We start from the raw sequence: 23188 nt of genomic DNA, 5'->3' as shown, positions 1-23188 counted from the left end.
AAACAACATTATAACATAGATCAGAAAATAGCGTAATGTGGAGCTTTCAAGTGAAATGTATTCCTATTGATGAAGAATACAAATAGGTGTGAAACAACTGGTAGAGGTCGTCTCATACCCAAAAGACTGGTTTTTCAATGCCAGCTGACCATTGCATACTGTCACTGTATCCTTGGGCAAGACACTTATGCTTACCATCACCAAAGGCATATTGAATGAATAATGCAATGTTTATGTTTTTTGGAATGTCTAGAAAAGTGGAAACAAGGAATAACTTTGGACCACTGCTAAACTTTTATATATATTTTTTTTCAGATATTAAAAATCTTGTACAAAGCCTTAAATTTGCACTGAAAACATTTTCAGGAAAAACAAAACAATATAAATTCCCCCAAAGTGCTCTAAACCAGGCGCGAGAGTGTAGGTGAGCGTGTGTGAATGCTCCCTTTGATTCTGTGTCAAAGGTGAATCTATTTATATCCGAGACAGAGTCCAGGAATAGACCGCACGACATCACCATTACCCACGATGCACTGGAGGGTGTGGAGCCGGGCGACCTAGGCACAAGCCAGGGTCAGAGGTCGCCCACTCTCTGTCTGCCTGTTTAAACATGACGACCTCTCGTGACCCCTGCGACCCTTTAAATACACCGGCAAACAACAAACCGCGACCGCCCATAAGAGGAGAGAGAACGCAAGCCTAGTACTATTTAATCATTTTAGTTGGGGGAAAAGTGGTTATTTAAAAATGACAGAAGTAGGAATAGCCTCCAGGTATAGGTACTAGATCTGGAGAGGAGCCCCCACTGCTCCTGACAGGTTGAAGGCTAGGATAAAAAATTGGATAAAAAAAAAAAAAGATAGATAGGATAAAAACATTTTAAAAAGGCTAAAATTACGAAATAATAATAATGCAATAAAATTATGTAAAACTTCTAGTGTTATAACGCAAGAATGTAAGTTTTGTGATGGAGGGTGTGTTAACAGTTGGTGTCCATGGAGATGCTATTGCCTTGACTGGAATGTTTCACATTATGGTATTAAACAACCATTTTGCATTCACATCGGAGCTTTCCATTCAGCACCATACAGTAAATATTGTAAAAATAAGCCTATGAGACTGATTAAGAGTTCATTAAGATTCACAGTTCACAGAGAACATTAACATTTGAGACTGAAATTTGAACTGTTGAACTAATACTAATACTTACAGGTCATATCTGTGGATAGGTCATCTCACTGACAGTAAGAATGGATGTTTTGCATTGTATTTTTGGGCAATAAAAACATCCATAATTGAAACATTAAATCAGGAGTGTCAATTTAAAATTCACAGAGGATCAAAATGAAAAATGTGGGCCAAACTAAATATTTATTGAAAAATGTGAACAACATCTGCATGTTTTCTTTTCTTTATGATACATGTAATATGTAATGTTAGGAGATATGTAATGATAAACCTTTTCTTATTAAAATAAATGTTTAATAATAGTTTTGCTTAAACACTGAATCCAGAACAAGCATAATATAAATATATTATATATGTATATATATATATATATATATATATATATATATATATATATATATATATATATATATATATATATATATATATATATATATATATTTTTTTTTTTTTTTTTTTTTTTTACATAAATAATGTGTCTGTAGCCAGCAGGCCAGTTCTAATACGTATTTGATATGATCTTGCAGGCCAAATCTAATTATATTGTCTGGAGTTTGACATGTCTCCATTAAACACACTATGGTAATATCTAGGTCAAGTCCATGGTGACACATAACACTTTTAAGGGCTAGACTACTGGGTTAGCATGCTTTGTAATATTTAATTCTCTATAGGGCATTCAATAAGCATTACAATTTGCTTTTTGTGAACAGTCAAAATGCTATTTTGATTCAATTTAGGTATTTCTTACAGCTCAAATAATGTCTTTTTTTTTGTAGTTGTCCAAATAACTCCTGTGGATTTTGGGGGTCCTTGTCATTTAAACAGAAGAGGATTTAGCTGCAGACAGATTATCACTGAGAGCCCTGCCCTTATGTGTGTGTGTGTGTGTGTGTGTGTGTGTGTGCGTGTGTGTGTGCGTGGGGGTGTGTGTGTGTGTGTGTGTGTGTGTGTGTGTGTGTGGGTGTGTGTGTATGGGCAACATGTGGTTTCTGATGACAGCCATTTAAAGGTGTCAGACTGGAGCCAAGGACAATTACCATAGGTGCACACACACTCACACACACACACACACACATATATAAGACTGGCCCTTAGCCGCTCTGCAGTCTAAACACAGTTGTTATCGCGCTCCCTGCAGATAATGGATGACACTGGATCACGTGGTAGACCAGAGCGATGCTGCAGAGGGGAGACATCTTAAAGAGCCCATATTACGCTATATTTAGTTATATTGTTGTTTCCTCATCAAAAACATACCCGGAGCTGTGTTTTGTTTCATTCACATGTTTAACACACAATGTTTAGGTTGAGAGTTTTTCGCTCAGGCAGAAAGCACTCTGTTCCACTTTGTGATGTCATTTGGCAATACAGAAATTGCTCCCTCCTTACACCTTCACTAGAATCATGTTATTAATTTCAGCCCTGGAATCTCTACTAAACAAAAGTAAAAGGAGATGTTAACTTGAAAACTAGCACTTCATGACATCACAAGGTGGGACAGAGATTTTTGAGCTATAGAGATGTCCACAGACTAATAATAAAGGATTACTCAAACATCTGTGAATGAAAAAAAGCACAACTCCAAGTATGATTTTGATGAGATAACAGCATTTCAACATGACAAAAAGCTCACAAGAGTCAATTTTGCCTAATATAGAACCATTAATGGTGTCCTGAAAACAGATTCACAAACGTTATTAAAAAATATAATTAAGTAATAAATATCTGACTGTCAGGTGGGAGCAGGGACATTGTTTTCATAACTTAATTAACTTCAGACAAGGTACACTATGTAACTTGTCTGCTTGTCTCAATGGAGATGTTACTGGTTGTCTGGAATGTTCCACAGTTTGATATTAAATTTATCTATCCATGAAGACAAGTTACAACCAGGCCAGATCTTTGAAGAAATGATACATCAATAAAGCAGGTTTTCATGTAATTTTGTAAAAAAAAAAAATTTCAATAGTAATTAAAAGTAATACAGAGAAGATGAACGCCATACTATGGAACATTGCAGGCAACGTCATAAGATCTCCACAGTAGCTAAACATCTAAATGATTGTTTGAGTATTTTGTAATATTACCTGTAATAGTTAAATAAATTGCAGGTTGCTTCATGTTTAGCACATACATTATCATCTGTGGTTATAATTATGGATGCTGCTTGATGGATAATTAACTCACAAAAAAAAAAAAAAAAAATACAACACACTTCCCTCTGTATTCTCACTGATTGGACTAATGTTGCTGCCAGAAAAGAATTGAACTTACTCTTTAATTATTACAAAACTGCACTTCAGCGTCTGGGGAGAAAAATGTGGCAACACAAGCCATTTTCAAATGTAGCTAATCTGTCTTTGGGGCCGCTTCCTGTTGGGGCCCGGCACAATGCACCAGAATTTACTTTACTATACTATTTACTTTTGCCCATAAGGAATTTCAGGTTAATTTTTTACCTTTATGTTTGGAGAAATCAATACATTGGTTTGTATTCAATCAAACTGCAAATATGCTTTCATAAACCTTTAACAGGTACCAAAAAACTGGATTTTATTTATATATATATATTTTTTTTACTTTGATATTTGTGTTGCTAATTAGACAGTGGAATATATCACAATTGTATTGAAATTGCAATTTGAGTTTACACAACAGACCACAAATGTTGTTTAGGAAAAATAATGAAAAATGTTGGTGTGCCTGTAGATTAGACTTTTACAAACATTCTTGGATTCTTGGATTTGTTTAGTTCATATTTCAGTCTTCGCTAAAAGGTTAATGCTCCTGGAGTAGTTTACAATGTGAACTCAGAACAGAATCATACTTTTTAAACAGATTAAGCAAATATAATCACAGTGTTTTGGATTTTTTTTACAGTCAGCCTTAGTTACCAGTTGTATCTCCAGTGTATGTTTTATAAATAATAAGAGCCTAAAAATAAATTATAAGACTTCAAATTAAAAATCTATTATCCCTTAGTAAGACTTCTTGTGTGCATGTTTTCTAACCTGGGGTCCCAGGGCTCAGGGACAGCCCGCGGTGCCACGGCTGGCGCCAGTCATTACGCTGTTAGGCCAAATCAGCTTCCTGTGTTTGGTTTGATGGATGCCATCATCTTCATGGATCTAAACCAGGTAAAGAGGAGCTCACACATGCACACACTTAAGGACCACAGCCTCAGAGCCACTGGAGCAGGAGGCAAAGGGCTAAAGACTCCTACAGAACAGGGCAGGTCAAACACACAGGGACCATACTGCTTTAAAGAGCCCATGCTATACTATTTTCTGATCTATGCTATAATGCAGTTATAATGCATCAAAAACATACCTGGAGTTGTGTTTTATTTCATTCACACATGTTTAACACACAAACCCTGCATATTTAGGCTGAGTTCTTCTGTCAAACAGAAAACACTTTGTTCCACCTTGTGATGTCAAGTGTTAATACAGGAATTGCTCCACTGTTTTTACCATTTTCCATACACCTTGCCTAGAATCATTTGAATAATTTCAGCCCTAGAATTGCCAATCTCTTCTGAAATCAAGGTAAAATGTAGTTGTTAACTTCGCTTCATGACATCACAAAGTGGAACAGAGCATTTTGAGCTTTGGAGATGCAGACAGATTAACAATAAAGGATTACTCAAACATGTCTGAATGAAATAAAACACAACTCCAGGTACGTATTTGATGAGGTAACAACATTATAACATGGTTTAAAGCTCATAAGAGTCAATTTTGTGTAATAAAGTATATGTATGGTTTTCATATTTTCTAATTATGACTTGGTTTGGTGGGTTAGTACCTGTGATGAATTTGTATCATAGTTTTACATCAGTTGTCAGTTTGGGGGAAAAAAAGAACAAGCTCTGAGTTCTAAAATGGAATATCTCTACCTATGTTTGGAAATTCCATCCAAAATGCAATTTTTACGAGCAAAGAAGGCATTATTTTGACTGTTTAAACATTAATTTAACAAATTAAAGGTGTCATTGATTGTTAGTAAATTAATTAACTCTAATCATAACTATTGTGCAATTTGGCTTGGCCCTTGTTAACATTATGGTTGCTATAAGATTAATGGAATTGTCATATCTGCAGCCCGTCTCCAACTGAGAAGTCAAATTATAAACTTCAAAATAAAATAAATTAAACTTTCTTTTTTGCATAATTTTCCATTTTAAACAGGTGTGAACAATCAGAATGAAGAATGAGCAATCCAATTACTCACACTCTAAATGACATTTCAATAATTTGATTAGAGAGAGAAATCAGATAATGATCCGAGTTTTGGTGTGCAAGTAAACGTAGCCACTGTCTCACCAGTTGGTAATTACTTTTCTATATGATCTCTGTGGCAAATTGAGTGTGGTAGGCTCGAATCCAAGAGCAAACTAAATGTAATGTAGCCTATTAAAATGTGAAATACTGCTAAATAATGTTTTCTTAATGCTTGACAAATGCTAAAAACCCAGACCATATCCAGCTGAGCAAATACCCTATGCACAAAGTAATGAGGGAACTATCTTGTGTCATAAAACAGTGCATATGAACAGCCAGATGTCCATGTTTATAATGTAAACTCCGTTGATTAGAATGAGCACAGAGCACACGTAACATAGGGCTAGTTCACTTCAAAGTACAAAGTAGCTGTTTCTATTTCACACTGCAGTATTCAGCAATGGCAATAGTATTTTATATCTGATCCAAGCATAAGAAGTCACCAGCCATTGTATTTCAACTCTGGAAGGGCATCAGGTTGACCTATTTTACAATTTACATTAACGTTCCTGGCACTCGAATTTCTGCCATCAACCCCAAGCATGCACAATATTCAGGTTCTTGTCATGAAAAACATGAACATGACTATGTTCACCAAAACAATACATTTAAGATTAACCTTTTCAAATTCAAATAAGTTTATTGTCAATTTTTCACGCGAAACATATGAAGAATTGAAATTGTGTTTTTCACTCCCAAGCATATACATAAATAATAACCTTTGTCATCCTTTTTATGATTTCTACAATATATGACATTACATTTCTCTACTTTTCCATAAACATTTTAGGAACAAAACACACTTTTTATCAGGGTTGTTAAACACAAAAAAATGACAAATTTCATCCTCTAACATCTGTACTCTTCTCCAAGTCGCATGATTTTACTGATCTGTAAGTCTATCAAAAAGTCTCTATTCTATTCTTATATTAAGCTGTATATTATGCTGTTTTCTGATGTATGTTTTAATGTTGTTTCTTCATCAAAAACATACCTGGAGTTATTTTGTAGCATTCAAAAATATTTAGTTGCTACTTGAAAACTTCCACTACATGACATCATAAGGTGGAAGAGAGTATGTTGAGCGTTGTAGATGTAGACAAACTAAAACTAAAGGGTTGCTCAATCTCCAACTTATGTTGTTGATGAGGTAACAACATTCTAACATGGCTTAACGCTCACAAGAGACAGTTTTGCGTAATACAGAACCTTTAATGTCTTAATATGTCTATATTCAGTTGACAGTGATTCGTGTAAACAGTAGTGATAGTATAACAGAGTATGTAGTATTTCAGAGCCTGTGCTCTCGTAGGTATACATGTACACATACAGCAGGTCTATATGAGTGCACTGGTCTAAATGCATTTGTCCACTTTAGCCCTGAGTCTGCGAGCAGACAGCAGCTGGACTGTGTCTGAGCTGAGCAGACATTCTTTTAGAGGAACCTTCCTACTGCCACAGATAACATGGCACCTCACAGTCAGATACACAACTACAGCACTGCAAAACACACAAGTCTGACACAACTACTACACTGCAAAACACACAAGTCTGATACAACTACTACACTGCAAAACACACAAGTCTGATACAACTACTGCAAAGCAAAACACACAAGTCTGACACAACTACTACACTGCAAAACACACAAGTCTGATACAACTACTGCACTGCAAAACACACAAGTCTGATACACCTACTGCACTGCAAAACACACAAGTCTGATACAACTACTACACTGCAAAACACACAAGTCTGATACAACTACTGCACTGCAAAACACACAAGTCTGACACAACTACTGCACTGCAAAACACACAAGTCTGACACAACTACTGCACTGCAAAACACAGAAATCTGACACAACTACTGCACTGTAAAACACACCAGTCTGATCCAACTACTGCACTGCAAAACACACAAGTCTGACACAACTACTGCACTGCAAAACACACAAGTCTGATACAGCTACTGCACTGCAAAACACACAAGTCTGACACAACTACAGCACCGTAAAATACACAAGTCTGATACAAGTCTGTTTTGTTTTACAATGCTAGTTGCATGCTAGTTGCATTGTAAAACAAAGTCTGAATAAAACTAAAAAGTCTGAAAAAACTACTGTACTATAAACTACTGTACTATAAAAACTGCACTGCAAAACACACACATCTGATACAAACTACTGCACTGCAAAAAACTAAAGTCTGACACAAACTAATGCACTGCAAAAAGAAAACAAAGCTTCTAAACTGCAAAAAGAAAAATCCAATCAAACTACTGCACTGAGAAAATAATTTACTTCAAATTAGGCTTGGAAAACTGTACATTTATTATTTTTCCAAGTACTATACAATTGTGATGTATCTATGCAATTCACAATGATATTTTTAAATATGTCTACTAATGTCTACTAAACTGCAAGATTGGCAAGTTTTATATATAATTTGATGTTGTCTACAAAAGATTAAAATAAAATAAGATAAATCTAAAGTTAACCAGAACCACTGTGCACATTCAAAATGTATCTTCTATTTTATTACAACGGTTTTCATTTAAAATGGTGATCTTGTTTTGAGTAGTAAGAGGTATGTTTATTTATGTTTTTTTCTTTTGTTTGTTTGTTTAATGCAGGCATGTCCAAACTATGGCCTGTGGGCCAAATGCAGCCCTCAGACAATTTTTTCTTGGCCCTCTGACTTCCAGGTGAATTGGCCCAAATTACCTTACATCAATAAAAAATTTACTTTTTACTGCAAGTTTTTTGAAAATCTACCTTGATAAAGCTAATATTTAATAATTAAGGATCTTAGCATGAATAAAGTGTGATGGCTCATTCTAAAGGCTGAAGTATAGCTCTGCGTCCACTCAACACACACTGCCACCGTCTCCTTGTCGCCGTCGTTTTTGATTTATGGATCTGCGTCGGGGTCTGTGCACCACGAAGTAATTCACTGCCAAAACAGTAGGGGGTGACGATATCTGTCCATTTATATATATGGTCTGTGTGTATGACCCACAGACAGTATAATCTCTGAAAAGTTTAACATGAACCATCTCTAACGCGATAAAAGCACAGAACAGACTCACCATTAGTACAACATTCCTCTGTCACAGAAAGAACACGCATATTCCACTGAGTCGTGTCCTTTTTAAGTCCGAGAGAAGCTGACTGCGTACCAGGAGCGAGCTGTTTTATGAGCGCTTAGTTTATGTAAGTTAGCCATGCGGTTTTAAGTTTCATTTCTGTAAAACGTAAACACATATGCGCAAAGCTGCATTAAACACATTATTTCTCAATATATACTGAAAGAAAGAAAAGTGGACAGGAAATGTATACACAGAGCGGTGGTACGGAGGACCAATCACAGCTCTTATCGTCTGCGTCACTTCCCCTGCTGTCTGTGGCGTTTTGACGCGTAGTTAGAAAATCTCGGAGGTGCACGTTGGTTGACGCAGAGGCCCTGCTTAGGGGGTATGCTTCGATGCAGACTCTCTGCATCGTAATGCAGACAATTTGACGCTGGACCGCAAATTGGCCTTAACGTGTTAAACATGCACATATTTCAATTATTCACTGTATTGAACACCAGTCTACAGCCCTTGATCGGCCCTCTGCTTTGTCTATGTTTAGAAATGTGGCCCTTGATGAAAAAAGTTTGGACACCCCTGGTTTAATAGATTTTTTTTTTTTCATTGCTCTACAATTAACTTCAAACTAATTTGGAATTTATTAAAATCAATCAGTACTTTAATCTAAACTCTTCAAAACTACAAATGTCAAGATTTATATAGTGTAAAGATTAGACTATTCTCGAAATTTTTTGCAGTGTACTACTACTCCTCCTGCTACCACACACAGTACTACACACTGCTGCATACTTGTACACACTTGCGTATCTGTGGCTCACACTATGGGAACCAGAGTCCAGGCTCAGTTCTTCCATGTGAGAGGGGCTTTACGCGTCAGGCTGACCTCACCATGGAAAGAGTCTGCGCTGATAGCATTCTTATCCATTCAAACACACACATGCTAATGCTATGAGCTAACCAACGCATGCACGAACACAAGCTTTGAGTGGCATTTTCCAAAGCATTCTCAACTCGTGGCTCACTGTCTTCAAGTGGAAGCCCGGAGTCTGCTAACAAACTAAGGCATGGCGTTTCCCTGTACCCATTTTTGTTCATGCATATGGCCCAGTATAGATATATTGTATAAGCAGCTCTTGAGGTCGAAATACATTCGCTGTGTGCTGTGCTGTCTGCATCTAATTATGAAGCTGCTTTATTGTCAGTGTAATAGGAAGTGTGCTGTTTGAATGCTAGTTGGTGTTGACTTTATCGTGAAAGCTCTTGCCTCTGAGGGTTGTGAATGTGCAAATAAACTAATTGTGGTGAATATTTAGGATGCTCAGAATGCATGAGAAAAATGAGGAAGAACTTTGGACCACTACAAACCATTTAAAATGAACTAGTTGTGTTTTTCACATTTTTAATTAGGTACTGCGCTTGTAAATACAAAGAACACATCTCCAACAGTAATCCAGCCTTTTTTCCTCTGATCTCACTTGTGCGTGGAAGTGTGGTTTTGTGTGGGATTTTTAATTTGCTCAAACTATGTCTTTCATAACCTGACCATCTAACCAGACAAAGCTCCTCAAACCCTCTGCAATCTCCGTCCTTGTACCCCAGGTTGGGAAACACTGCAATGTTCCAACTGAGCTCCTACCCCAATGAAAATATCTCATGGTTCAGTCCATTTCTTCTGCCTTAAACATCCAAACAGGACAGGAATACACTAAACTCAGTTAGATTGGACCAGGAGGAGCTCATTATCACCTTTTATCAGAGATGTCTGCACTGCTACCAATCACCACCGGAGATACCATCCTCCTCTAGAATAGCTACTGGTCTAATGCTGGGGAAATACACCTGTACAATACACTACAATTTGTTTGTTCAAATGGGATATTTACTTATCCTCAGAAAAAACAAAGTTGTTCAGCATGAAATGATATGGGTTAATTTGGACAATATGTAATGGTTTAAAGGTTTTTAAATGAGAAGACAAAACCTGTATGGCACCTCTAGCAAATAAATGGAAAAAAAAAAAAAAAAAAACATGCAGTAACACAGCGAGAGTAAAATGGGCACCTCAAACCTGGGCATTTCATACCATTTTTACTGGTTACTGGTGCAAAACCGTATCCCCGTTCTGTCCATTAATCCACTTATATATAATTCAAATGCATTTCAAATATGTCACCGAACTACCAAAATTACTGGACTATTTTCTTTGGAAAACACGACATCATTGAGAGCTTGGCCCCATGCTCTTTTATTATTACAGTTTTGAGTTATTTCCCAGTAGCAGACCAGAGTCATTCTACACAAACCTCCATTTAACAGTCCTTCTTTAGGATATTGCTACTTTAAAACGTATAGGATTAAGTCTCAAAATCCAGTCCACTTTACATTTTTAATAACACATGATGTATGGACCCAGGAGAGAGCTTAAGTGGAGTTTTTACGACCTTTTTTCACATTTCCAGCCGTGAGTTTAGCACGGCTGACGTTATAAAGCAGCGCGATGCCCCACTGAGATTGAAATTGGAGTTTTGTCAAAGTTGGGTGATAATAAACTATATTTGCTTATGAAAGAAATTGTACCTGACAAAAGAACTATGCTGACTATATTAAAGTTACTATGGGTCTGACGTTGTTTTCCTTGTAATGTTCCTCAAAATGTTCCTCTCCATGGAGACAAAAAGGTGACTTTTTATGGCAATAAAAACACATGTAATTGAATAAATGAAAGACACATTATACCATACTAAGGAATATTCAAGGTAAAGCAACATTTTCAAAACAAGAAGGTTGCAGACGCCCCAACTCCAGAAAAGGTGAATGAAAATTATTTAAAGGTGCACTACGTAACCTGAATCAGTACAACTTGAAGGTGCAACATGAGCATTTTCTGGTGGAGGGTATGCGACCTGCCTGTTCTTCAGTTCAGCATTAGATTATCTACATCACATGGAGACAAGTAGGTCAAGTTGTAGATCAGAACTGCAAAGAACCCCTCTCACGGTAAGGATGCATGGTTTTAAAGTATTTTTGAGCAATAAAAACACCTGAAATTGATTAACTGCAAGATGAAGGTTAATGCTGTAGAGTGGAACATGCAAAGTAGTAACATCATGGACTCAAAGCGGCTGACAGGTCCAATTATGCTTGTGCAAGTCCACTCTTTACTTCTACTAGATTATCGTGTTTTTGTTGCCTTAAAAACATGAAAAATAAAACTAGTTTACTTTAAACGGTTTGTCGAGATCCAGGGTTATTTCAAGTATACCTTATGCATTCTGAGCATCCTAATTATTCATCATGAGTTTATAAGCGCTTTTTAAAACTAAGCTAACAACAGCAGGCATACTAACCACACACTTCCTGATTCTTGGATGGTTAAACGCTTTCTGATTAGATGCAGACAGCGCACAGAGGACTTAATTTGACCTCAAGAGCTGCTTATGCAATATTTCTGTACGAGTGCAAGACAGATTTTGGATGAAGGGCCTTTAAGGTACTTGAGTTTCAAAGTAACACTCCCTACACTTTTGGCTACCCTACCCTCCTCTGGTTATTGTCCCAAAGGCCCAGAATGGTAGTTGGGGTTAAACTAGGCTTATACCAGCTGTATTGTGTCTAATGGAGGGGAACTGGCATTGGGACAAATATACACTTAAATCTCACTCTGATTACATAGTGTGTGTGTGAAATATGGAGTTTTAATGCCCCTAATACTGGCTTTTTACCTAAGCTCTTTTACTTTGGCTCAACACCTGGACTTAAAGAAATATATCACCCCAAAGACACATAAGTTAAGTTACAGTGTAAATATTAGACTTGGTTTGAGTAAATCTGTCCATATTTAGACCAATGTTATCAATAACTCACCTACTATTTATAAAACTATCTAATGCTTAACCCCTTATATCATTCTGACTGATAAAATAGAATCCAACTAAATTAAATCTGTTGTGAACTGTATTGAGAAAGTTTCATTTCATAAAACCGGGCATATAGGTGGATAGTCATTGTGAATGGAAGTAAATGACGGATTTGTGGAGTGAAGGATCTCATTCGGAATGTGTGATAGAATGATAGATAGAATACTTCTATGTATTTTTATACAGCAGAGGGATATCAGCAGTTGTAGATGAAGTACTCAGTTTTGTAATCAAATAAAATCACAGATACAAGCGTAAAGAAATACGCAAAAAATAAATAAATAAAATAAAGTAATAAGATTTTGAGATTGGTACTGAATTTTGTTGAACAGAAATAATTTAATTAATTGTTTTGGGTTTTTTTTCCCCTACTTGTTTTTCTTTGTATATTTTTGTTTGCTCAAACTACATGTTAAAAATTAACCCCCCCTCAGACTTTACAGCAGGTCTAACACACTGATAAAAACATACTTTTACTTTTCTTTTAGAGTAAACGTTTGGGGTAAAAGTAGATACACAGTGTGTAGTGGAGTAAATGATCTGGTGAAGTAAAAGCAAAAAGCATCCACTTTAAAATGTACTTAAGTAAAGCACACAAAATTTATACTCAAGTACATTACTTTATTACATTTACTTCGTTAACTTCCACCATCAGTCTGAGCCAGAACCAAACATGCTTGTGCAGTCAGCTTCATTTATTTCACTGATGTATGTGAAACAAAGGGGCTCATTGGTCATGTATCGGTTCCAAAACCTACATTGTTTTTCAGTCCCTCGTGATATGGTAAAAGGTCACATTTTTATATAGCGCTTTTCAACCTTCAAGGCACTTAGAGCACTTTACATCAAGGAACCACTCCGCCATCAGCCATGGGTCAAGGTAGGTTAAGTGTCTTGCTCAAGGACACAATGGCAGAATTCATATGTTGGAGCTGGAATCCCACTGCCAACTTGTGGGTTTATATCGAGAGCGGAACTCGAACCACCAATCTTGTGGACAAACACTACCAACTGAGCTACTATCATCCTGATATATATTTCCTTAATTTTTTCCTTGTAAGCAACTATATTTGTTTTTATACAAGCAATCCATTCTCTGATTTGTGAATCCACCTGTCCATCACAGCCATCTGAACTCACATAGGAATTTAATTAGGGACAAAACAGTAGAAATAAAAACACCAAGATATTGTAGAGTGGGTTAATACAAACATTTTCATACCAAAATGACGAGGCTCACTGCAGCAGTTATGGAGAGAGGAGAGACAATTTTTCAATGTTAAATCAATTGGAGCCAGATTCCATGGAGCCGGACGTGCTTCCTATTTGGAACGTGACCATTAGCAGGTTAGGTATATCCATTTGCAGTCTATCGTCAACAATCGTAAAATTATGACATGTCCCACAGTAATTGCTACAAAAACTGATATTGTGGAATCACTAACCCCGGATATATAAAAATGATGAATCTCTTTCTAAACTACATGATTAAACTCATACAACTGGTTGCACTTGCTTTTGGTAAATCTATTTAGGCCCAGCGTGACTCTAGAGTCATCCATCTTCTTCTCTCCGACAGCTCCAGACCGGCGCCAGGAAAACCGGTTTCAAATTCAAATCAAATGTTTCAATGTTATATCAAGAATCAACAAAACAACACAGAGCGTAGCTGGGGTTTCATATGGAAAGGACAGACCACAGTAGCCAACAAATGGGCAATGGGCTAATGCTCCAGAAAGGTAAAGGTGTTTATGTGCAATATTGAATAATATTGGTAGTTGTGGGACTATTCTGTACTGTTGTTGTGTCGTTGGACAAGACACTTTCATTACTCACATCTAGGTGTTTTATTGCTACAAAACAACTTGAAAAACATGCACTATTATCACTGAGTTGCGTCGCCTCTCCAGAGATCTGACCTGCAACTTGGATTCTAACTCTGCCATCTGCTTGTCTCGACAACCACGGAGATCGATTCAATGCCATACTGTGAAACATTCTGGGCAAAGCAATAACATCTCCATGGATACAAGCAGATTCAGACATTTTTAAAAGTTTATATTGATATACACTTCTATAAAGCACTGATTTTACTAAACAAACCAGTACAAAAAAAAAAAAATAAAAATCTCTATTGTTTTCTGGTCAAGACGTTAATATAAAAATCCTATTAAAATGACAAGCACAGACCCCCGAGCAATGCCTACTTCTAAACCCCATTTCAACCCAGTTTTAAAGCTTCATTAGCACAAGATAACGACTTTATCTGGGGAATGCGGCTCTGCATAAACAACAGACAAACAGAGCAGCAGAGTCGTAGAGGGACATCCAGCGGAGCAGAGGTTGCCAGACACCGCGTTGACAATCTCCAGGCGCAGTTCTGGTTCGTACTTAATTCATTTAGAGTGTACCACAGGCCTATATGCATGTGAGGAGGCTGTGTGCGTGGCCCTATGTTATGTTTGCAAGCTGGATCGCCATTGGCCAGTGGGGCTACGGCACGGCGTCTCTGGACCAAGAAACGAAAGGTTAACTGAATTTGGTCACGACATAATTTATGCATCCTGAGTACATTTGTGTGGATGTGTGTGTTGTGGATGTGTGTGTGTTAGGCATTGTACTGGAGGGTAAAACAGGGCTTGTGTTGCTGCATGTTATAAGCTTGAATGAGGCCATAAGGAAATCCGTCAAATGCTAATGTTAGTAAATATAGACTGTAATATGAGCAAAGCACCCCAGTGAATGAAGCATAGGAAATGGCTAGTTAAAATCTTGGTTATGTTCTCCTGATATCATAACATTATATCGAGCATATGGTTTAGAACTGAGGTGGAAGGCAGGCAAAAATATGAGCTATTTGCCAATAATCTGTCATATTGCAGATGTTTTTACAGGGTCGCTATCAAGGCACTAAATAAATATAGATAATTGTGAAAACAGTCATTGGCAAATAAAGATGATGTTGACTTGTAGGTATTAATTTCAAACTTTCATTTACACATGTTTAACGCTGCATATTTAAGCTGAGTTCTTCTCTGAAATTTAAAACACTCTGTTCCACCTTGTGATGTCATGTGGTAATACAGAAAATGCTCCATTGTGTTTTTAAACTCCTTACACCTTCACAAGAATCATTTGGATGATTTCAGCCCTGGAATTTCCAGTGAACAAAAGATTAGTAAAGCTGGTGCCAATTAGTGCCTCCGCTCAATTTCATTTCTCTCCAGCGACTAGGTCAGGAATTGGAATACACTAGATGGTTTGCAAGAACCCTGAAGTGTGAGTCCAGGCACCAGCCAATCAGCGAAGAGCCTATGCCATACTAGAGCCATATATTCTGTGTTGGCAATGATTCCCAAGATCGAGGATTTAAAGCCAGAACAAAGAAAATGTTTGGTAAATTTTATCATACCAATTAGCCCCATTACATACGTCACAACCAAATAGCAGTGATTGGTTAAATTTAAAAAAGTACCTGCCTACCGTCAAGCGAACAAATTGTAATGCAGCAAGGTCAGACGGTGTCCACAAAGTGAAACCGGCTGATGAATCAGGCTAGTAAACAGTAGCTGTTTACTTCAAAACTACCACTTCATGACATCACAATGTGGAACAGATCATTTGGCGATTTAGACAAACTAATAATACAAGGGTCACTCAAACATGTGTGAATGAAACAAAATACAACTCCAGGTATGTTTTTGAGGATGTAACAACACTCTAACATGGCTTAAAGCTCACAAGAGTCAATTTTGCGTAATATAGGACTTTTAACAGTGATCGTTTTTGTTAGCAGGAAATACGGAACAGATCATGTTAGATACATTATTTTTGAGCTGGAGAGGGTTAGTGAATATATGGTACAGAAGACGGAGAGTGAATATATGTTGTCTGTAATGAATGCCTATAGTTTGTTTATGTGGTTGTTTTTAATGTCTCATGATGCACTTTGAGCTTCTTGCCATGTTTTTCCATTGTGGTTTTTAACTACAAATGGCAAATAAACTAACCTAACCATATGACACAGAGGAGGAGCAGTGAATATGGTACAGAGGAAAAACAGGGAATACATGGGCAGAAGGATGCTGCCAGGAAACCAGAGACCTATAAAGGAAGACCAACAAATAGATTTACGGTTGTAGTTATGTATGGTAGCTACCTCGAATGAATTGCCCTCTGGGATCAATACAATTTTCTGAATATGAATCTGACTCTAAAGATGCTGTACCTGATTTTTACCTGAAAAAAAAAAAAGAAAAGACAGAACTAGTTAATTTTAAATGGTTTGCGGTGGTCCTAACTTATCCCTCATTTAGCGTATGGATTCCGAGCATCCTAATTATTCACCACAGTGAGTTTCTAATTGCTTCTCACAGTTTTGTCACGACAGTAAAGCTAACAACAACTAGCATGCAAACTAACACTTCCTGATTACTGGACAAAGACATCAAGAGCTGCTTTTACATTACAGCAATACTGTCTGAAGACATATATGAGGGGAAAAAAATCAGATACAGGGCCTTTAAATACAACATGAAATCGGAGAGGATGCAGAGGGAAGCGAGTGATTTTGTAGCTAACAAGAAAACCACAAGAAATTGTGCAAAAATATCAAAATATCGTGATGCTAAATAGTGGAAGGAAACATGTTTATGCACTACACTTGACATATCAACTGTTTTGATGTTTAAACTATGCATATTTCATATTAACTTTGCATTAGTTTGTGGTTTAAGAAAGAAATATTGTTCCTAATATGTATTTGGTTCTTAAATACATATCTTCAATCAATCATCATTTATTTGTATAGCACTTTTCATACATTTGAAATGTAGCACAAAGTGCTTCACATGCAACAGAAACATTTTTAATACATTAATTAACCCCCCCCCCCCCCCCATACCACAATTTAAACAGAAACATAAAAACTACAAAACTAATAAACATAAAGCTCTTAAAAGTTATAGTAAAAATTAAAAGTGTATAGCTAAGACCAGATGGAGACAAAAATAAAATAAAATAGTAATTTATATTTAATTTAAAACTACCATAATAATAACAATAATAATGATAATTTAAGTTAAAACAGGTAAAAGTTTCAGTTAAAAGCTAAATTAAAAAGATATGTTTTAAGTTTACTTTTAAAAATATGAACACTCGCAGCGGACCTCAGATCCTCAGGCAGACTGTTCCACAGACGGGGGCCGTAAAAGCTAAAAGATGCCTCACCGTGAGTTTTAGTTTGAACTCTTGGGACAGCTAAAAGGAGACTACCTGAGGACCTGAGAGTCCGAGAGGGCTCATATGATAAAAGCAGATCAGATAAATAAATAGGACTAAGACCATTAAGAGCTTTATAAACCAATAAAAGAACTTTAAAATCTATCCTGAAGCTCACAGGGAGCCAGTGCAGAGACTTCAGTACTGGGGTGATGTGCTCTCTCTTCCTGGTCCTCGTCAGCAGTCGTGCTGCAGAGTTTTGGAGGAGCTGCAATGGAGCTGTAGATTTCTTTGGAAGACCAGAAAGGAGAGCATTACAGTAATCAACACGGTTTGTGATAAAAGCATGTATTAAAGTCTCTGCACTGGCTTGAGAAAGAAAAGGTCTGACTCTGGCAATATTTTTTAGATGATAAAAAACCAGATTTAGTGAATGGACCTGATGTGTGGCTCAAAGCTAAGCTCACTGTCAAGAATAACTCCTAAACTTTCACACCCTCTCACAGGGGTTCAGTGAGTAGGTTTGGAGCTTAGCTTTGAGCCTCTCTCTCTGAGCTTCAGGACCAATAATTAAAACCTCAGTTTTGCCCTGGTTGAGCTGGAGGAAGTTTGCTGCCATCCAGGACTTAATATCTAAAATGCAGTTAAAAAGGGTATCGATCGGGCTCAGGTCACCAGGAGACACGGCTATGTAGAGCTGGGTATCATCAGCGTAGCTATGAAAGTTAACACCGTGTCTCCTGATGACCTGTCCTAGTGGCAGCATGTAAAGGTTAAAAAGGGTTGGACCTAAAATTGAGCCTTGGGGAACACCATACTCCATTTTACATTTTGCGGAGGAGTGCTCCCCAAGACTAACATAAAAATCCCTGTTTGTTAAAAATGATTTGAACCAGTTAAAAACAGATCCAGAGAGACCAACTGTATAATGCAATCTATCTAATAAAATACAGTGGTCTACAGTGTCAAATGCTGCCGTGAGATCCAACAGCACCAGGACTGACAGGTTTTTCTTGTCTAAGTTGGATCTTATATCATTATTAAGAATCTTTAATAATGCAGTCTCTGTGCTATGCTGAACTCTAAAACCAGATTGATAAATTTCGAAAATATTGTTAGAAATCATAAAATCACTAACCTGGTTAAAAAAACAATTTTTTTCTAAAATTTTGCTTAAAAACGGCAGATTTGACACAGGTCTGTAATTACTGAGCAGGGAGGAGTCCAAGTTATCCTTTTTAAGCAGAGGTTTGACCATGGCAGTTTTAAGTGCTGTAGGAAAAACCCCTGTCTGCAGCGAAAAATTTACAATGTTAAGAACTTCTTGGGCTAAAAAATTAAAAACTGATTTAAAAAAGCGATGTAGGAATAGGATCTAAAAAACAGGTGGCTGGTTTTAATTGTAAAATAATTTTGTTAAGAGTCGTAGCATCAACCAGGGCAAAACTATCAAGTGTGTTTGATAAAACCAAAGGACTTGTATTACAGACAATGCCTGGTTGGATCTGTTGCAGGTCAGCTCTAATCGACTGAATTTTACTGCTGAAATAGGTCAGAAAATCCTCACAGTTTGGCATGTTGGCTGGCTCATTCCAGTTACAAACAGGGTCGATAACGGAACTAATAGTGGAAAATAGCATCCTAGGATTATTTTTGTTGTTATGTATGAGTTGAGAGAGATATGCTTGTCTTTCACATTTAATGCTATTGTTGTATATTTCTCATATGTTCACGATAAATTTCATAGTTTATTGTAATTTTATTCTTGCGCCATTTTCTTTCTGCTTTCCTACAATTTTGCTTTAGTTGTCTTGTTTTTTCATTTATCCAAGGAGACTTTTTTGTCTTCACATTTTTCACTTTTAGCGGTGCTACAGCATCAAGAGCAGATTTTAGTTTATTATTAAAATATTCTACAATATGATCGCATGAAGATGGTAAAATAGGGGTTGGAGTGTTGTTTAGTATTTCTGTAAAGTTTGTTGTAACTTCAGCAGTAATGCAGCGTTTTCTGACAATGCATTCAGATATGGGGGGTTGCTCAATTGTTATATTAAAAAATACACAGGCATGGTCTGAAAATCCCACGTCCACAACAGAGGCCATGTTTACTGATATTCCATAGGAAATTACTAAATCTAATATACGGCCTCTGTTGTGGGTGGGCTGTGAAACATTTTGTTTAAAATTCATACAGTTTAAAAGGTTTAAAAAACTCTGTTGCTAGTGAGTCTGATTTGATATCAATGTGTAAATTAAAATCACCTACAATTATAATTCTATTGTAATTTGAATGAGCAATGGACAGGAGGTCTGAGAAATCTGCCATGAAAGAGGAGGAATGTTTGGGCGGGCGGTAAATACATATAAAGAGAATGGAGGGGTTTGTTAAGGCCAAGGAGTGATGCTCAAATGAAGGGTATTGATTAAAATAAATATTTTTGAAATTATGTTTGGCACAAAAGATTGTAGCTGTACCACCACCTCTTTTATCAAGGCGAGAGGAATATGAATAGCTATAATTAGGAGGTGTGGTTTCGTTTAGTGTTACGGCTCCATCTGTGCCTGTCCATGTCTCTGTTAAAAACATACAATCAAGAGGCCGATCTACAATCATGTCATTAATTATAAAGGATTTATTTGCCAAAGATCTAACGTTTAAAAGTCCCATATTAAAAGTCAGTGGTGCTTTTTTCATTGTATTAACATGAGCAATTAAAATATTATTCCGATTGATAGATCTAGGTTTCATATGTTTCTTGGTTTGATAAAGGTCTAGTTATATGGACTGGGATATCATGTATACGTGTAAATGATCCGGCTAGCAGAGGTGGTTGATCCAGCTGGCGTTGGTGGTGATAGAGTTAGCAGAGGTGGTGACCCAGCCCGTTCAGTTTGGTGCTGTTCCAATGGCGACAGGGAGGGGGAGCTAATCTGAGACCAGCAGTGCGTTGGAAGGTCTGAGGATGAGGTAGCTGGGCGGGGTGTGGGTGTGTAGGAAGTAAACAGTCATTCACGTGCGGGTACAGTAGCGGGCACACTTACCAGGTTGTGGACAGCGTAGACCATGTAGTTTTTAAGCAGACGGCTTCCGCGTCTATTTAGGTGTAAGCCGTCTACCCTGTAGTGTGAGGGGCGGTCCCAGAACAGATTAAAATTGTCAATGAAGTTGATGAGGTGGGACCTGCAGACGGAGCTGAGCCAGCTGTTTAAATGAAGGGTCCTATCGAGTCGCTCAGCTCCGTGATACAGAGTGGGAATGGGACCAGAGATGAACACGGATATGCCTTGAGTAGTCCACGGTTTCAGAACATTGAAAAGATCCTCAAAATCCCTTTTTGTGTTCTCTAATTTCCCACGTGACATGTCATTTGTCCCCACATGAACTATGATTCTATAGATTGTAGAGGGCATGGATTGGAGCAGGTCAGGAAGTTTGCTCACAATCTGAGACACCGTGGCTCCAGGAAAACAGTGTGTAATGGCATTAAAATAGCGAACATGCCGGATTATTGAATCGCCGATGATAATTGTTTTGGGGGGAAACAGTGGCTGTGGCTGAAGACCAGTTTGTGGGCCTGTGAGGTGTGGATCATCACCGTGTGAAGAGGACCGAGAGGAGACGGGGGCCTCGGAGTGAGGGGCCGGGCCAGGTACCGACCCATCGGCAGTGCACTCCTGCTCCAGAGGCGCCTCCTCGGCCAGGGGCACCGGTCGCGCGCCGCAGCTTGTCGTAACCGTGGATCCACCGGAGGCCTCAGAGGATTCTTAGACAAGATCCCCGGTTGGGCAGCAGCTTGTTGTAGCCGTGGCTCCACCGGTGACCTCATCGCCATCGGCTGTGCCGCGGTTTGGGACCGTGATACCACCGAAGGCGGAGAATGTGCGCGCAGCGAGGAGTGGAGCGGCAGAGCCGGGGCAGCAACCTGAGAACCACCGGATCGTCTCAAAACAGCCTCTTTTAAGATTTTTCGTCTGGATGATGATTTAGCGCGCTGTACGGTTGACTTGTGGGGACTTATGGACTGAGAGGACAGGGAGCAGTGGCCACTGGATATACCGGAGCATCGTCTGTAGTAGCCTGAAGTGGGCTTGCGTCCCTTGAGACTGGGACCTTACTGTGGAGAGCGGGGAAATCGGTTAGAAGAGTCCAGATTGGGGGGTGCCTGAACCGGAGCGGGAGAAGCAGGTGAGTCCGATGTCAGCACAGAGAAACGGTTTGTAAGGTTAAGTCGGAGGGGGATTTCAGATGTACGACTTCTGTCGTTATTACATAATACGGAAGCATCGCGAGGCAACGGGGAATGCGGGGTTGAGCAGGTGGGACGGGACGTGGCCTGTGGGTCCCATACTATTGTGTCCATGAGGGCGCTGTTGAGTAAGGCTATGCGTTTATGTTGTCCTGAGGCAACATCCATTAGTTTAGCGATTATTTCATCCTTTTCCTTAAGTTCAGTGGATAGTCGCTGGATCTGTGCTTCTAGATGTGTGAATGTTTTGCCATCGTTGTCTGGATTTAAGGGGGATTGTCTTTCTCCCGGTGGCATGGCTGACAGTGGTAGGCCACTCGGCCTTAGGATTTCAGAACGAGCCAATAGAGCGTCTTAAGAGTGATAAAATAGCTTGATATGCTATAAAAACTGCTTAGTAATTGTAGTAATCCAATATATGCAAAAGACTCCAGGCAGATTAGTCCAGATGATAGTTTGTAACAGACAGATGTGAGGCCTGCTCAGACAGTTGCAGCCATCTTGTCCTCCCTCTGCAACTTATAATATCATATCGTGAGCCATGTATCATATATTATATCAAATCGTGAGGGACACTGTGATTTTCAGCCCTAGTACAAATTATCACTTTGTCCACCATTTTGTCCTTCATCTCAGACCCATCATCAAATACAGTTTACTGTGTGCCAGAGAAAATGAAATAGTTTAGTGGCATTAGATTTATTGCATGGCCAGTTTAGGTAAGTACCCCATTAAACCCCAACATAGCTCCTAACTTGCCATCTGTACCTTTCTGCTTATATAGTATGTGTGTGTGTGTGTGTGTGTGTGTGCGTGTGTGTGTGTGTGTAAAACTCTATGGTGGCCCCTCTCGTGAGCCCTATGTGAAATCTAGTATGCATGTCCCAAACTACTTCAAACAGAAACATAACCCACGACTCCCAGTTCTCCCTGTGTTCCCAGTACAAGCATCTAAAAGTTTACTAAAGCAAGTCATTAACACAGGGCTTTTCCTGAAGTTTCAAGTTAAAATGGCCACACATGGTAGATCCAAACCAAGCAAACACTATAATACAAGATTTGATCTCCTTCATTCTGGTAAGTGGAGGGACATGGGGGAGTAACCAAAAAGTATAACCATGTAAATACTACACTGGAGGAAGTATTTGTCTTTATAAAAGTACGTATTTGCATCTAAAAGCTAATGCTAACCTAATTTAAGTCTCAAAATAGAACATACAACAACTTTTTTTGT

At 38.1% G+C, this 23188-nt stretch overlaps 1 protein-coding gene across 1 annotated transcript in view; it reads right to left on the bottom strand.

Moving 5' to 3' along the window:
- hand2 (heart and neural crest derivatives expressed 2) overlaps positions 1 to 21070 on the bottom strand; it is an 83490-nt gene extending 62420 nt beyond the window's left edge. The window contains exons 1-2 of the mRNA XM_055158430.1: positions 20750 to 21070; positions 18914 to 18995 (exon numbers count right to left, since the gene is read on the bottom strand). Coding sequence (XP_055014405.1) covers positions 18914 to 18995; positions 20750 to 21070 — 403 coding nt within the window. The remainder of the gene's footprint in view (positions 1 to 18913; positions 18996 to 20749) is intronic.
- Between the last annotated feature and the right edge of the window lie 2118 nt (positions 21071 to 23188).

Source organism: Boleophthalmus pectinirostris, unplaced genomic scaffold (genome assembly GCF_026225935.1).
Source record: "Boleophthalmus pectinirostris isolate CB_2022bp ecotype Guang Dong unplaced genomic scaffold, ASM2622593v1 HiC_scaffold_22, whole genome shotgun sequence".
In the NCBI taxonomy this organism is placed as follows: Eukaryota; Metazoa; Chordata; class Actinopteri; order Gobiiformes; family Gobiidae; genus Boleophthalmus; species Boleophthalmus pectinirostris.
This window is presented reverse-complemented; position numbering and strand designations above follow the sequence as displayed.